At 45.1% G+C, this 17523-nt stretch overlaps 1 protein-coding gene across 1 annotated transcript in view; it reads right to left on the bottom strand.

Annotated features, from left to right (window-relative positions):
- Positions 1-17523, bottom strand: part of GABRG3 (gamma-aminobutyric acid type A receptor subunit gamma3) — a 289763-nt gene that overhangs the window by 21699 nt on the left and 250541 nt on the right. Inside the window, exon 6 of the mRNA XM_033100212.1 lies at positions 3233-3370. Coding sequence (XP_032956103.1) covers positions 3233-3370 — 138 coding nt within the window. The remainder of the gene's footprint in view (positions 1-3232; positions 3371-17523) is intronic.

Here is a 17523-nt window from a genome sequence, read left to right as displayed (position 1 = left end):
TGCAGGGCACCGTTCACATTTTGGGCCCTATTTCACGAGTTTGCTGCATATGCCTTGACATTCAGGATAAAAATTGCCATGGCGATATTACCTCTATGGGGTGAAAATTTGTGTGTTAGGGGGAGGTGAAAAATCTTGGCTATTTCCATGACTAGCCCTCCACAAGGCCATCAAAAGATAAAAAGATGTACAAGCATCTCTGTGGTATTACTATTTCAAGGGGTGTTGGTGATGAAGGCTGAGAACCATCGCACTAGTACGTATAGTATGGTTACCTGAAGGCTCACTTCCAATTCACGGCGAGGGGCTTCCGCGGAGACCAGTGAGGGGAGCTGGGTGCATTTAGTCAGAGTTTTGTCCCATACGGCTGCGGGGTGCAGTGTGGAGAGGGAGAGGGCAGGGTTAACTAGGGTTGGGTCTTGTGTAAAAGAAGGCCGAAAGGGAGCTGAAGGAGGGGCAAAGAGTGATCATAATTGTAAGGGTGAAATTCAGTAAATCAATACACAGTTAGACGTAGCTAGTTTGCAGTGCGACTGACCGCACAGCTCGCTATCTAGCCACCTGTAATTAAACCTACTACTTCGTTTGCAGTTTGATCCATCCTGACATTCATCTGATTTCTCTGTTTCTCCCCTCGCTGATTAACTGAAGAACTCTGTCCGTTCCCTTTCTCAAGGCCACCCGCACCTCGGGAATTAACAACACCCCATCCAGGAAAGAGCAATTCCTTAATCCTCAGGCACCCGGAAACTGGAATCCAGTTTACAACCCCTGCCGTATTACTGGTGACGCATTCCACTCTCAGGCCCTGATGGCCGAGTCCGAGTTTGGAGTCCAGAGATAACATTATCTTCAAACAGACCAGACTCCAGGAAGGATGTCAGCCCTCAGGCCTGCCTGACTGCCTCCCCCTTTCCTATATAAGAAAAAACTAACCTGCAGTTAGTGCAGCCGTCCACTCTCAGACGCTGGGCTCTGCCCCGGCGACCCTTCACCCCGCCCCTCGCCACGGTGTTTCTCTCCTTACTACCAGAGGCAGCCGGCATCCTTGGACACTGCCATGGGCATTTTCTCTTTTCCTAACTTTAATAAAATCTTCCTTCGTAGAGTCTGTGAATGCTTTCACCTTTTGTGAAAGACCGGGGTTAATTCCATGCCATGACAATAATGTCAGCTCCAGGACTTTCCACTGGGGACGGGACACAGGGCAGGTGGGTAACAGATAGGCCTGGGAGCGGGTGGCGACCACAGAGTACACAGGAGCGTCCGAACGAAGAGCGAGAGTCCGTCACCTACATCTTACTCCTGTCTTCAAACAGAATCTGATTTGGAGGCAAGTGAGTTTAGTTTTTAATGTAGTTATTTCTTCAGAAGCTATTTTTGCATATTTTCTAAAGAAGACATAGTGATTTACGATTCCACATGATGTGAAGGTTCACAAATTAATAGGAGAAGCCAGATGAGAGGAGTGGATGGAGAACATCCTTCCATCAACGCTAATACATGCACTGAGTTCACGGAGACTGTCTTCGCCATGAGTGAGAAAAGGAACTTCACGGAAACAGTCATTTCCTACTCATAGGACTGCACTACGCCTTGGTTCAGTCCTCCAGAAATTGAGCATAATATCACGTCTATTTGTTATGCAGATCCCAAATCCTAGTTTGCACATTACCTTTTCACATCCACATGTTCTGCCAGGGACACAAAAGCTCCTTGCTGACAGTGAGTGTTTTGCACATCTTCTCCCCCCATCCCCTCACGACAATAACACCTGGCGCGTACTCATTGGACTCCACAGCTCCCAGCACCTCCTGTGCCAGTGTCCTCTCAGGGTCAAAACCCTGAGGCTGGGGTTGAACCTGCTTTTGCATTTCCTGTTGTTTCCTTGTTTATCATTATCCCACTGAGAACACCAGGAAAGGAAAAGCAGCATCGACATTTGGCATTTAAATGCGACAACAGTGTCCCTGTGTGGTGGCCCTCCTATGGCTGTCACAGACCCGAGTCTGCTCCGTCACGTCAACTTCTCAGGGTGCGCAATTAAATTCATGTAGGTGACTCATAATTGGGAAAAAGCCTCCCCCCAAACATTTCCCCGTTATGCTGCCTCCACAGTTCATTTAAATAAATTATGATCTTCTATTCCTTTAATCTTATCAACTTTTAATAACTAAACCCAGATGCAATTTGCCGACTTTACCACCACATGACACCTATAGGGAGGTTTACTTTTATCCATGGATCAGATAGCTTTTCAGACCTTTCTTATCATGCACATAGGTCTCTAGTTTACAATCCATCAAGAATTCGGACTGTCCTTTAAAGATGCTTAGCATTAATTATCAAAATTATATCTTAATCTAGTCATCCATAAAACAAATCATGGAGCTTTAAAACCAATGAATTATCCACATTAATATAGAATAAGATAAATAGAAAAGCTGACTCTCACCCCATCTGCTCGCCAAACCCGGCAGAAAGAAAACCAATTGCAAAATAGTGGATGAGAGATACCAAAAAATACCAAAAGTAAATACCAAAAAACAGACAACCACCCCCCAGAAACAAACAAAAACCCATATAACAACAACAACAAACAAAACAACAAAAAAAACATATTCAAATGAATTAATCGGTAAAACCTCTCTTTTTATCTAATTGCGTGCTTTACAGTACACATGTAATAACCACTTAATAAACCAAACTGGTGGGTGATAATTGAGCTCAATGTGTTGAAAAAGAAACTCAGTTTAAGATAAAGTCTAGAGTGAAGAAAAAAAAGGAATAAGCTAGAAATTAAAACTCAAACGACATTTTAAACCAGCTTATTTTATTTGTGGATTCTCAATAATATGTGATGCTTGTTATGTACTTGGAAAGTTGTAGACCTCTCACCATTAGTAAAATTGGCTTATATAAATATGGTCAGTAGTGAGTAATCCCAATTAGGTTTATAGATATAATGCAAACACACCTTGGTTCAAAAATATAAGGCAATTCTCATTGCCCTTTTCCCATCCTGATTAAAATATTAAATTTTTTTTCACTTTTGAATCAGTTGTTGCCTCAAATATTACTTAGAAATCATGATTGCCCAAATATAATTAGCTAAAACATACCCATGAAAAAATTCTGTGTGAATATCTATATAGAGAGATAGCCTTAGGCATCAGGTGGAAAAATATAAGATTTTTTTTTTGAGAACTATACTTATTTTGTTAATTCCTACCTGCAGATGTCGTCACGATTTCCGTTGTATTTCTGAGGCCCATGAAGTCAAACTGATAGAGTCGCCAGGATTTCTGATCAGCTGCCTCAACTGAGTTTTTTCTCCATCTATAAATCATTTCTTCTTTGGGGTAGCCATCTAAAAATACAGATCAAATAGTAACACATGAAGGTGTACGTTTACAAAACATTACAGTCAAAATTATAATTTTGATCACTTAATGGGAGTTAAAATTTACTTGCTATTTGTCTCTAAATTTTCCTGAAAGATGCAGAAACTGCAAAAACGAATGGGCGAAGCAGGACGTGCCCAGCCTGGCCGTCGCCCCTGCGGTCACAGCAGACGGCGGCCGCTGCCTTTGTTTCTTTCATCTTGGAGAGCCACGGCCGCAGCTGACCTTCCAGAGTGAAGGTCCTTGGCACTAGCTCCCAGACCGCGATCTAACTGCCCACACACACCACACCCTATACCCTCCCCAGAATTCAGTCCAACCCAGTCTCAGGAAAGAACCGATTCGATCAGATTCCAGACATCAGCTGACTCAGTCCTGCTCTGACATTAGTACCCAATTCTGATCAGTTAACTTTCACCTTTTTCGGCCATTTTCCATCTTGCTAATAACCCCAGGAAGCAAGGCCCAGTGTTGGCAACCTTCCTGGGCGGCGTCAGGTCAATGTCTGAGTGGGTGGTGTGTGTGCCTCTGGGAGCTGGAAGAAGATGCGTGGAGCCAGAGGCAGAGCAGACATACTTTGTTTACAGGCTTTTTGGGACACAGTCAGGGGCCTTTTACAGTTGTACACAGCTGGACATTCTCAGGTTACAACCTATAGCCGGCAGCAGTCTCATAACTAATCTGCCCACAGCAGCAGCCCTGGGGCTCGGCCCTCATAGGCCCTTTTCTCAACAGCCCCGTGCAATACGGCCCACGATCTCAGCCGTGTCTCTGTCTCCTCAGCCTCCACCTCCCCCTAAAACGGCCGGACCCCTTTATACTGTACAGAGACAAAAGAGGCGCGCAGCCAAGGTGATTACAGAAGTGTGTACACAAACAACATCTTCAGGATGGACGGCACTTGTGTAACACTCCATCTTATAGGACCCGCAGGTCACCCGGTCAGGGCCAGCAGCTTGCCGGGGAGGGAGCCTGACCAATTTTATTTTCTCTACAGCGGGTGTCCTGGGTGTGCACTCTGCCCCACTCCTGCAGGCACCCCACCAGGGGACTGTGGGCTCCCTGAGGCCGAGCCAGAGATTGGCCTGACGCCGGCTTCTCAATGCCTGGACCCGTTTTCTGAACAGCGCGTGGGACCACACTGTTAACTCTGGACTGCAGCTCTCTGGCCTGGTCGGACAGGTGACCTGGACACTTGCTGTCAGTGGTACCGCCACTGTGGCGAGTTCTGCCCCACGGGGCATGTCCTACCCAAGAGCAGGCCTGGACCCCGTGCTGCCACCCAATACATGACAGCAGTGGCACTACTGGCCCCTCACTGACCCATGTCACACTGACGGCGTGCCCTGGGAGGAGAAACAGATGCACGACCTTGATGGCTTTGCTGAGCCCTCCACAGACACACAGACTTATGCAAACGTATTGGTTAAAGCAGGAAACGTTCATAAATTATGACTTGTGAATTTATTTGACAGAAATACAGTGCCAGTAGAAAACAAATAATAGTAATAAAATAAAAACACAATTCTCACACACTTGTTTATCGTCACGCTCTTTTTAAACAACTAGAATGGTGGAAGCAACCACACCCCAGCCATAGTCTTGATTGCAGCGCAGCCATTAAAAAGAATGAATGACTGAACCAGAAGTCTGCCCATGGCACTTTACAGATGGCAACCTCCACAGTGATATGTTGGTCTGAGTTTATCTTAGTAAAAACCAAAGTGTGTGTGTGTGTGTACATTCGCACATGTTTGCATGAGCAAACGCCATAAGCACAGGGGACCAGCACAAATGTGCCAACCCTGGTGCAGCTTTGAGCAGGGCTGTGGGGGCTACAAGGGGATGGGGTGACCTACTTAACTCTAGCTATTGTTTCACTTGCTGCAGCCTGCACCTTATCACCAAGAGGTCAGCCTTGGAATACTGTTTTGTGGTGTCTGCCTTCTTAGTATGAAAACCTACAAACGATAATAGACAAAATAAAACATTCCACTTGAGGAAACTGTGGCCAAAATTAGCAAAGACTTTTCTGGTTATAACAGTATTATCATACCTAAATGTATTCAATGCTATTATAGCATCTAAATCTGTCCAATATTACTATAATACCTAAATTTATACAATACTATTATAATACCTAAATTCACCCAAACCCAGCAGATCTGTGTTTAGTCCTCAAATCTTGGGTGTAGCTGTGACTGCAGAGGACGGTCTCTGAGTAACAGCAACATGTAACAGCGACATGGCCCAGTCCCACAGAATGGAGCCCCATTTCAAGATTTGTGGATGCCCCACGATTCAGCCAGCCACAGTCACATTTCCCCACTCCCCAAACCAGAAACACCCAATTAGAAATAAATGCACAGACATGCACGTGGTGCTATTGGATACTAATAAAAAATTACACTTGATAGCTTGAAATGAGAGAGAAAAACTTGAAAATTGGAACAAAAGACAATATCAGTCTGAGAAATTCAACGACAGGTCCAAGGACGTCTGTATCCGTGAAATTGCAAAGGACCATCTGGAGATCAATGTGTAAGTCACACCCTGATGTTCGAATTTCATCACGTTAATTGTAATTTGATTTCCAGTTTCTTTTTGTGAAGGAAGACACCTTTGGTTTGACAACGCCCTTGAAAGGAGTTTTCCCTTCCTCTTGGAAAACTCCCATGTTGTCACGTGTGTCACATGAGGCCCACGGTCTGTGGCCTGCTCCCACTGATGTGTCGCGGGCTTACCACAGAGATGACAGCGTGGGGCTGCAGCCAGCACCGTGTGGGGACCGACTCAGAAGGCTCCTTTCTGTCACCTGGAGAACAGCATTATCTGGAAGAGAACAGTCGGCCCTTTCCCACTGACACTTCCCACAGCCATCACATATCACGCTGTTGAGACGGTAGAAAAGGGACAGCTCTAGAGAGGCATGAATGATGCAGGGGTGTGTATGTTTGGAAAAGGGTGGACGAGGAAGAGAAGTCCCTCCCATAGGAGAGGACGCGGTGGGATGAGTGCAGGACACTGGGACCAGAGAGGAGGCACAGGAACACCTGGTGACAGGAGTGAGAGGAGGAGGGCCTACGGAGGTGACCCTCGCTGTGCCTTCCTGGAGAGCCGCCCGCCCACACCTGGGCTCTCAGGAGCCACGACATGCTCTAGAAGAGGGGGCAGCCTAGCGTCCTCAGTAGGAGGTCACATGCAGTCTGCACCACTGAGCTCACACACAGATAAGCTCTGCAGAAGACAAGTGCCACGTATCTCACTGATGCGTGAAATCGAACAAAACAAACAAAAAAACAATCCGGGCTCACAGACAGAGAACACAATGGTGGTTGTCCGACGTGGGGGTGGGAGAAATAGGTGAAAGGGGTCAAAAGGTAACAAGGAAACAAAGAAAGAAACAACCTCCACAAACAACCCTGGATTACCTTCCTTTGGATGGTTTTTTCAGGGGCATAAGGAGAAAGCGAACCTTGCTCAGGTCACCGAGACACGCCTGAGAAGCACATTTTGTCACCACCAACCTCTGGTCCAAAGGAACCAGAGGCTTTCCAGCCAGACAGTGACATTGAGCTCACATTTGTTCAAATCACGAGGCAGCTGAGGGACACCTGTCAGGACTTATCGAGCATGTGGGTGGGGATATGATTCCGAGAAAGAGGATTGTGGTCGGGTAACCAAGGCCCGGTTAACTTAAACAATTCCAACTATTTCCAGCAGGGTGAGAACTGGCTACACAAGTACTGTCACCTCTCAGAAAGCGCTGTTGTCAAATGGCCCTGGTGTACTTTCCCGCAAATCGCAATGAGATCAACAGCCTGGGGTTAGTGTGACTCACGAGGTCGGAGACAGTCACATCACGAGTCCCTTAGCTGCATTTGAAGAACAGGAGACATTTCCCCTAAAGCTGAAATCCATTTGCTTGTCCTGGGTGCTGCCTGGGCCATGAGGACAGTTTGGGTGCCCCTGGTGCATCCGGCATGTGTCAGCAAGAGTGACAATGCACCATGACCTTGAAAGGAGCAAGGGCGACACCTTGCGGGCGGGGCCTGGCTCTCCTGGAGGCCCGTGTGCTCTGGATCAGGGTCCAGTGAAGTGGAGCTGCTTCTCCGAGGGCAGCACCATGTTAGGGACCAGGAGGCGGAAACGGAGGGGCGCCACTCACTATCACCTCTCAGGACCCACTCGCAGCATTTTTGCTTCCTGTTCTCACGACGTTATGCTCTGCAGACCTAAGGTCTTAGTTTCGAAAGGAGGGACGCACCCACTAGGGGACAAGAGCGAGTCCACTGAATGGGGAGTGAAGACTGCCACGTGGTCACTTTGGGCTTCTACTGCCTCTGAGGCAGCAGGCAAACGGGACGCCGCGGGGGGAAGGGCTGGGTCACCGCACCGGCCAGAGCCACAACCAGGGCAGGTGCTTGCTGAAGGGGAGACTGTGCAGGGGACACAGCGGTTATAAATCCCTGCTGTGACTGTGACCAGTGACAGGAACGGGGCGTGACCATCACCAGCCCTCCTCCCGTTTTATTACGTGTGCGCGCGCGCGCATAGCAGACATACTTGTTCTCCTGTCTTTCACTCTCTCGTGTAAGTAAGACACGTTGACTTGCCATCGTGGTATTTAAGTCACACGCTGGCAAGGAGAAGAGTAAATATCACTCAAGTGCCTTCCCCCTCTTCTGGAGAAGGAGGCCGTGCGCTGTCACGTGTCCACTCGTTTGACCATATCAGGCGGCATTACGACCTCAGTGTCTTTATTTGGAGGTTGGTGTGGTCTAAGGTGATGCATGCAGTCGTCCCAGGTTGACAGAGGGAAGGACTGTGATGGCTAATTTTATGTGTCAACTTGATTAGGTGCAGGGGTGCCCAGACAGCTGGTGCAGCATTTCCGGACGCACCTGTGAGGATGTTTTCAGAGGAGATTAGCTTTGACTCGTGAAGATCCCCTTCCCCCGCGTGGGTGGGCTTCGGCTAATCCACTGGGGCCAGAAGAGAACGGACGGCCGAGGAAGGAGGTGTTTGCTTGTTCTCCCTCACCTGCCAGCTCATCTCTGCCCTCAGACAGATGTACACCATCGGCTCCCCGCCCTCAGACCTGCACACTCAGACAGAATCATACCACTGGTTCTCTGGGCCCCAGCGCGCAGATGGGGACCCCTCAGCCTCACCCCCCTGAGTGCACCCTGTCGCAAACCTCCCTTCCCCGGTGTTTCCCTGGGGCCCTAATAATCCAGAGGCTAGCTACAGGCAGGGACCCTGATGTGGGGGTCTGGGGACAGTTTCTGCACTTTCCTGGGAGTTTACAACAGGGGAAAACCAGCTGTCACCTGCCCTGCTTTGCTTTCGCTGCCAGGCTGCATCCAAATGTGCCCTGTGAGAGCTCCAATGCCCTGAAGCCTGGGACTTTGTTAATGGTCTGGAATCAGGGTACAGAGCACCTCAGATTAGACACACACACACAGACACACAGCACACAGTCATACATCAACTACACACACACACACACTCACAGCACAGTCATGCAAACACTACACACACACACACTCACAGCCGTCATACATCCACTACACACACACACTCACAGCACAGTCATGCAAACACTACACACACACACACTCACAGCAGTCATACATCCACTACACACACACACACACACTGACAGCACAGCCATACATCCACTGCACACACACACTCACAGCAGTCATACATCCACCACACACACACACACACACACACAGTCACTCACAGCACAGTCATACATCCACCACACACACACACACACACACACACTCACTCACAGCACAGTCATACATCCATTACACACACACTCACAGCACAGTCATACATCCACCACCCACCCACACACACACACACACTCACACACACACACCCACAAGGAGGTTCTGCAGCTACTCCACTGATTTACTTGCTTGGGCTGTTGGTCAGCTCCACGTTCCGCTGGCCCAGGTACAGTGATAACCAGGAGTATTGGCAGGAATATCACCTTATACGACCTAAAAGTGTACGCTTCCAGGAAGGGAGGAAAGCCCACTCTCTGGACAGTGTCAGGCGGAGCATCCCTGAGACGACGACGGACAATGTTTATGAGCATCCCAAGCCTCTACAGTCAGTGTGGGTGGATGGTGCTTGTTGGTTGAAGCCAAAGAGAATGCCCTTAGAGCTGGCGGCCCGGACGACAGAGAAATGATTAGGACGCCCACGTAACAGCCTCGCCCTGTGGTTTCACACGGCTCAGTACAGAGCTGGGGGAGCTAATTTCTGCTCCCCACTGCCCACTGTGGCAGCATGCACACATTCATATGACACCTGCTTTGCAAGAGGCCAAAACGGCCCCTCTCCAAATGCGGACAAGGCTGACTTGCTAACGACCGAAGCACGTGATGGAGGAACGTACCACAGGTTGTGATAGAATGGCCACCTTGTCAGTGCGCTCCGAACACTCCAGGGTAATAAGCAACAGAGTCGAACGTGCGGGTTCCACCTTTCTGTGTTCTCCTAGCATGGAAGAAACACGATTCCATGAGCAGCTCTATGTGTCTTCATGGTGGCAGCAGTACCAAGCCACGAGGAGCCTTGGGCCCTCGGACCATTCCCTCTGCTGGAAAATATTAGCACCAAAGTTACCAGTGTGACCTCTCAGCCTTCTGCGAAGTTCTTCAATTTAGAAGCAAAGTTGTTAGAAACCCCTCACTCAGCTTTTCTGGATTTGGGTACCTAGGAGGAACGCAGGCCTTGCAAATAGCTAGCAAGGCATGCGTTCGCGGTACTTCCCACTCCTGTGCAGGCATAGGGACAGGTCCCAGACCCGCTTAGCTTTTCCAAAGTGCTCAAAGAAGTGGTGTGTTATTCGTGTGAAAACATTAAAGGCACACCGGAAAGCTCATCCTGAAGACTGACGCACTGGAGTTGCATAAACAAAGGGACAACTCCAAATAGATTTTTTCCCTCTGACTTCTGCGTGAAGTTGTTCAGCGTGTTGTACTTCTGAGGACCTGTCACTTCCAATATAAAATTTAAGTAATCTGCAGGACTCTTGAGCCTTAAGAGGGAAGTACATAGATATTTCCAGAAACAGCGGCCACAGTGTACAAAACAGAGAATAAAAGTTAATGGGGATGCAGAACAAAAGAAGACCTAAGAATAAGATGGGTATTTCTCCAAAGAAGAAATACAGATGGCCAACAGGTATGTAAAAAGGTGTTCAACCTCACTAGTCACCAGAGAGATGCAAATCAAAACCACAATGAGGTATCACCTCACAGCTGTCAGAATGGCCATTACCAATAAATCAACAAACAAGTGCTGGCGAGGATGTGGAGAAAAGCGAGCCCTCGAGGACTGTGGGTGGGAATGTAAATTGGTGCAGCCACTGAGCAAAACAGTATGGCGGCACCTCAAAAAATTAAAAATGGAACCACCTCATGATCCAGCAATTCCACTCTCAGATGTACTCAGAAGAAATGAAAACAGAATACCAAAGAGATCTGCACCCACATGTGCACTGCAGCATTACCTACAACAGCCAAGATATGGAAACAAGCTAAGTGTCCATCGATAGATGATTGGATAAAGAAGAGGCGGTACATATGTACAATGGAATACTGCTTGGCCATAGAGAAAGAAGGCAATCCTGCCATTTGTGACAACATGGATGGATCTAGAGGGCACTGTGGTAAGTGAAGTAAGTCAAGACAGAGAAAGACAAATACCGCATGATCTCACTTATTTGTGGAATCTTTTTTTTTTCAAAAAGCAGTCAAACTCATAGTAGAAGCAGAAAGTAGGAAGGTGGTTACCAGGGGCTGGCAGGCTGGGGGAAATGAGGTGATGCTGGTCAGAGGGTACAAAATTGCAGGAAAAAGAGAATAAAATTGTTGCCAACATGCAATTAAAATGGTTTGAGAGATTCTGTGCGACTTCCAAGGTTACTGATCTGATTAAGTGGCTCTGGTCTACACTTGGGTATATGAATAACATCGTATTTTCGTATTTTGAGACAGCATATGCAGAGGATTAAAAAAAAATGACAATAGGAGAAGTTGGAAAAGATATGGGTTTTTTCTCAGGCCTATGAAAACCCACCCCTAAATGTGTCTGTCTGCCAGATAATAGCTATGTCCCACTCATGGAGAAGGCAGGGTTTTTCCAGAACCTCTGTTTATGAACCAGGCATCCATTCAGGCTATCTCCAGTGCAAAACGCCTGGTTGCAGGGAGAACTGGCAAAATCGTGTTTCGAATGTTTTGAGTATTTTAAAGGATATGTGCAGCTATAGAAAAAGTAGAAAATCAAAGCCACCTAAACCTTCGTGGACCTCAAGCGAGCCCCTCACGTCTGACTGAGGGTCTGCCAAGCATTTGAGGGCTTTCAGCTCTTTCACACTGAACTGCACACAGACTTCACACTGAGTTGACAATCACAGCACGCCTCACAGTGCAGTTCAGAGGGAGCCCTCATTGTGGTGGCCCATGCAACACCCAGCACAGTGTGGGGTCGTTTCCTGTAACTCACACAAACAGATTCATTCTGCTACCGTAGGAGCTCATGGCTATTGCGTAGTTCTCATTTTGGTTTTCACAATTTTCAACCATATTATTTGATTCACCTGGGGGGAAAAATAGGAATCTCAAAATAACAAAACAATTTTCTTTCTTACCTCACAGCAAGAAATGTAAACATTTCCACACTTTCCTCTCTTCATGGGACTTGCCATCTTAACTTTCCAAAATCGAATGTTTCCTTGGAAAGATTACATTTCCTGAATGAGGCCTGCTGGATGGCTTGGCCCCAGTGGGGAAAGGTGGTGAGGAAGTCTTCCTTAGAGCTGAGCTCTTGCTGACGGGATCCTGTGAGTTCCTCTACCTCCCTGAGGAGCCAGAGGTGAAGAACGCTGCCGGGAAGGGGCTCGACACAAGAGCAGGAGGCCTGGCCTGAGCTCGAGGACATCCGGCAGCTGTAGTGTCCCAGTACAGGTAGCAAAAGACCACAGCTCCAAGAAGGTCCCTGGCCTTCACTTACTGGTGCAGGAGAAAGTCGGGGAGGGAGAGGGATGAGCACACAAAGGAAGGAAGATGGCTGTGTGTCTGTCACAGATGTGTTTGGACACGGCACACACTCTTCTCCCCTCTTGGAGATGATGAATGCATTAGAGGCTCTACTTAGAGACTAGTATCAAAAAACACTTTAGATTTTGTTATTCAGAGGCTCTGAGTCTATGTGAAAGAACTAGGAAAGAAACGTGGTTTGGGAACCCCCCTGGTCTTGATGGTATGTGACAGTACCTGCTTTTAGAGAATTTTTATTAGTTTTCTAATAACATTGCAAGTGTGTGTGCATGTGTGCTTGCATGCAGACGTGTGTGCATGCGTGCACATGTGTGCATGTGCGTGCCTATGTGTGTGTGCATGCATGCGTGTGCATGTGTGTGTACGCACGTGCGCACAGGACGCCTGGGTGAGGTGTCGCATTCTCTGAAGCTCTGCAGGTTCTTTGAGGACAATCATTTCAACCGATAAGGGTTTCCTGAATATCTGCACGTGGGATCCACGTCGGTGAGCCAACAGGGAGCCCTCCTTCTCCGTGTTCTTCTCTCCCTGAGAGGGATTATGTCATGTGCACTCATTGGGCTTGTCAGACTGATTTGAATCAGTTTCTCTGAAGCACGTAAGACGGTATCATCAAATCCTAGTGCTCTGGAAGGGGCTCGAACTGTATTTCCAGGCAGAATGACGTAGGTGATTATGTCGTAACTGGCATGCAAAGGCAAGCGGGCGGCACTTACGGGTGCTCTTCCTCCACGCCCCGCTCGTCACACGTCCCTGTCGGCAGTGAATGCGGCACGACACAAATCTACACACACACACACACACACACACACACACACACACATTCACACACCTTAAGTAAGCAGAAGTCAGAAATTAAAGATTAGATATGTATGAATTAAAGAAACAAAGTAGAAAGAAGAAAGAAAATTTAGAAATAAAAAGTCGGCTCGTTGAAAAGGTTTATATAGATTGACAAACCTTTATATAGATGCTCCAAGAAATAACAGAGAAAATTCGAATTACTAAAATTAGGTATGAAAGAAGGAACATGATCGCTCACCTTACAGAAATAAGAAGGAGGATAAAGAAATAATAATGCGAACCACAATATGTCAACAAATTAGGATACTTTTAATAACAAATTAGATTAAACGGAGAAATTAGAAGAAAGATACAAAGTATCAAAACTGACATAAAGAAAAAATAGAAAATCTGAATAGATTTATAACAATCAAGTGACTGGAATTGTATTTTAAAACTTCCCACAAAGAAAATTCCAGGCCCGGAAAGATTCACTGGCAAATTCTACCACACATTTAAAAGTGAGTTAGTATCAATCCTTTAGGAACAATTCCACGAAACAAAAGAGGAATAAATGCTTCTTAACTCATTATGAAGCTAGTGTTACTGGGTATTAAATGCAGACAGGACATTATAAGAAATTTCAGAACAATATTCCTTAAGAAACAGGTGCAAATATCATCGCCAAAATGATCGCAAATCAAATCCCATGTGCACAGATCAGCAGATTTAATGTTGTTAAGATGGTAACAGTCTCAAACTGGTTTGCAGATACAATGCAATCCTTATCAAAATCTTAGCTGGCTCTTTTGCATAGATTGACATATGATTCTAAAATTGACTTGGAAATTCAAGAGTCCCAGAACACCTGAAACAATCTTGGAAAAGAAGAGCAAAGTTGAAAGACTCACACTTCTATTTCCCAACTTATTATAAAGCAATAGTCATAAAAAAAAAGTGGGACTGGAGTAAGGATAGAAATATAGATCAATGGAATAAAACTGAGAGCCCGTAAGTAATTCTTCATAGCCAATTAGTTTTTGACCAATCAGTGGGGAAAGAAAAATATTTTCCACAAACAGTTCTGACACAACTGGATGTCCACATGTACAAGAATGAAGCTGGGTGCTCCCTTGCAACACACACAAACATGAACTCAAAATGGAACATAACTAAGCTATAAAGCTCTTACACAAGAATGAAGCTGGGTGCTCCCTTGCAACACACACAAACATGAACTCAAAATGGAACATAACTAAGCTATAAAGCTCTTACAAGAAAGCATAGGAGTCAGTCTTGGGTCAGGAAAAGCTTTTGATGTGACACCAAAAACACAAGCCAGAAGAAAAAACTGACTTAATCAAATTTAAAACTTCCGCACATCAAAGTTAAGGAAAAATGCCAAGTACAGAGAGGGAGCAAATGTCTGCTAACGTTATAATCTGGTAAGTCATTTATATCTATAATACATTAAAAACACTACAACTCAATAATAAGAGACAAATAGAACAACTTAAAAATGGAGAACAGATTCGAACGGACATTTTTCCAAAGAAGACACATAAATGACCAGTAGAAACATGAGAAGAGGCCCAACGTCACCATCTGTAAGGAAAGTTAAGTCAAAATCATGGGATGCCACTTTCCATTCACTAAGATGGGTATAATAAAAAAGACAGACAATAAAACAAATTGAAGAGGATATAGAGAAATGGCTGGTGGGTGTGTAAAATGGTACAACTACTTGGGAAAACTGTCTGGCAGTTTCTCAAAAGGTTAAACAAGGAGATACTACATGACCCAACAATTTGTGAAATGAGAACACATGCCTATGCAACATTTTTGAATATTTGGAGCAACGTAATTCGTAATAGGATAGAAACTGTGCTGGGAAAAGCACATCACCTGATGAACGGGTAATCAATGTGATATGTCTGTTCAATGCAGTATCATTTGGCAATGAAATTAAATGCAGCACAAACACACACTACAACACGGATGAACCCTGAAAACATGAAGAAAGCCAGTCACAAAGTACCACATATTGTATAATTCCAGTCCTGTGAAATGTCTAGAGTAAGTAAATTTATAGAGACAGAAATAGATTAGTGTTTATCGGGGGATGGGGAGTTGGGGGTCTTCGGGTGTTACTGCTAATAAAATGAGGGGATGATGACATTTTTCTAAAACAGACTGTGGGGATAGTTGCACAGTCCGTGAATATTAAACATCACTGAATTGCTCACATTAAATGGGTGAACTGTGTGGCGTATGAATTAATAAAGCTATATAAAAAGAAATTATCAGATACATGCGGGAAAAAACCCACTAATGTTATTGAAACGAAAACACGTAGCACACAATAGAAAGAGATCACAGGATCTAAATAATGGAATTATAAGAAAGATGCTTAAATACTTATTTTTAATACATTTAAGAAGACAGATAATAAGACATAATTTTGGTAAAACACTGGAAATCATATACAAAAAATGCTAAAATTGAAAAATACATAATAAAAATTAAGAGCTCAGTAGATGGGTTTGATATGACTGGACACAGTTGAAGAATCCAACACTGAACTGGAAAATAGCTGAATACTTGAAATAATAGTGGCTAAGGATTCTCTAAAACTACAAAGTCATAGATTGAAGGAGCTCTATGAACGAAAAGTAATATTGACATGTAAGTATAAAAGCCATACAGATGTATCATGATATCCTTGTTGAAAACAAATGACAATGAGAAAATCTTAAAAGCTGTTAGAGAAAATGAGATGCTTTCAAAGCAGCAATAACTAGGCTGATAGCTGACTTCTTGGCAAAATGAAAATCACAACACCATTGTATAAGATCTTCAAAGCAATGAAAGAAAATATCTGCGAACCAAGGATTTTATGGCAAAGTATCCTACCTAAATGAAGTAAAGACATTTTTAGGCAAGCAGAAACCAAGAAAATGTCTCTTCTGTGTATCTGAACCACAACGCTCCTGGCTCGGCAGAAAGAACTCATTTTAGACGGAGGCACTGAAATGCGGTGAGGAAAGACGATCACATAAAAGGCAACATGCTGGGAATGAATGCTGTCTTTGTAAAATTATAGTAATGCTCTAGAGAAATTTAAGTGTGTACAGAATTGCACAACCATAATACCACATACAGTGAACAAGAGGAAATGAGGTTTCAGTGTTCCGGATTCATCTTATTACCTGGAAATAATGAAAGCACACCAAATGTCATCAGTTCTTTTCCTTTTTCCTGGTGATAAGACCTCCCAGGATTTGCTCTTTTTTATATATATATATATGTATGTATAAATTTTATTGGGAAATATTGGGGAACAGTGTGTCTCTCCAGGGCCCATCAGCTCCAAGTCATTGTCCTTCAATCTAGTTGACGAGCGCGCAGCTCACTGGCCCATGTGGGAATCGAACTGGCAACCCTGTTGTTCAGAGCTCATGCTCTAACCAACTGAGCCATCCGGCTGCCCCCCAGGATTTGCTCTTTTAACCTCCCTCTATGTCACACAGCAGTGTCGACTATAATCAGCATTCTGTACATGACATCCCTTGTGTTACTTCTCTTATAACTGGAAGTTTGTCCATTTGGACCACCTTCCTCCAATTGCCCCTCCCCTCACCTCCTGCCTCTGTTAACTACAAATCGGATCTCTTTTTCTATGTTTTTTTGTTTATTTGTTTTTAGATTCCACATATAAGTGAGATCATATGGTATTTGTCTTTCTCAGTCTGACTTATTTCACTTAGCATAATACCCTCTAGGTTCAACCATGTTGTCGCAAAAAGAATTTCCTCTTTTTTTTTTTTTACAGCTGAATAATATGCCAGTGCACACATATACCGCACTTTTTTATTCATTCATCCATGGATGAACACTTAGGTTGTTTCCATGTCTTGGCTGTTGTAAGTAATGCTGCTATGAACATGAGGGTGCAGATATCTTTTTAAGTTAGTGTTTTTATTCCCTTTGGATAATTCCCAGAAGCAGAATTGCTGGATTATACCGTAATTCTATTTTTAATATTTTGAGGGTCCTCCGTTTTAGTTTTCCACAGTGGCTGCACCAATGTGCAATCACACCAACAGTGCACAAGGTTTCCTTTTCGTCACATCCTCCCAGCACTTGTTATCTCTCATCTTCCTGATGACGGTCATTCTAACAGGGGTGAGGTTACGTCACTGCGGTTTGATTGGCATTCCCCTGATGATTAGTGACACTGAGCA

The sequence above is a fragment of the Rhinolophus ferrumequinum genome, chromosome 28, assembly GCF_004115265.2.
Source record: "Rhinolophus ferrumequinum isolate MPI-CBG mRhiFer1 chromosome 28, mRhiFer1_v1.p, whole genome shotgun sequence".
NCBI classification, from domain to species: Eukaryota; Metazoa; Chordata; class Mammalia; order Chiroptera; family Rhinolophidae; genus Rhinolophus; species Rhinolophus ferrumequinum.
This window is presented reverse-complemented; position numbering and strand designations above follow the sequence as displayed.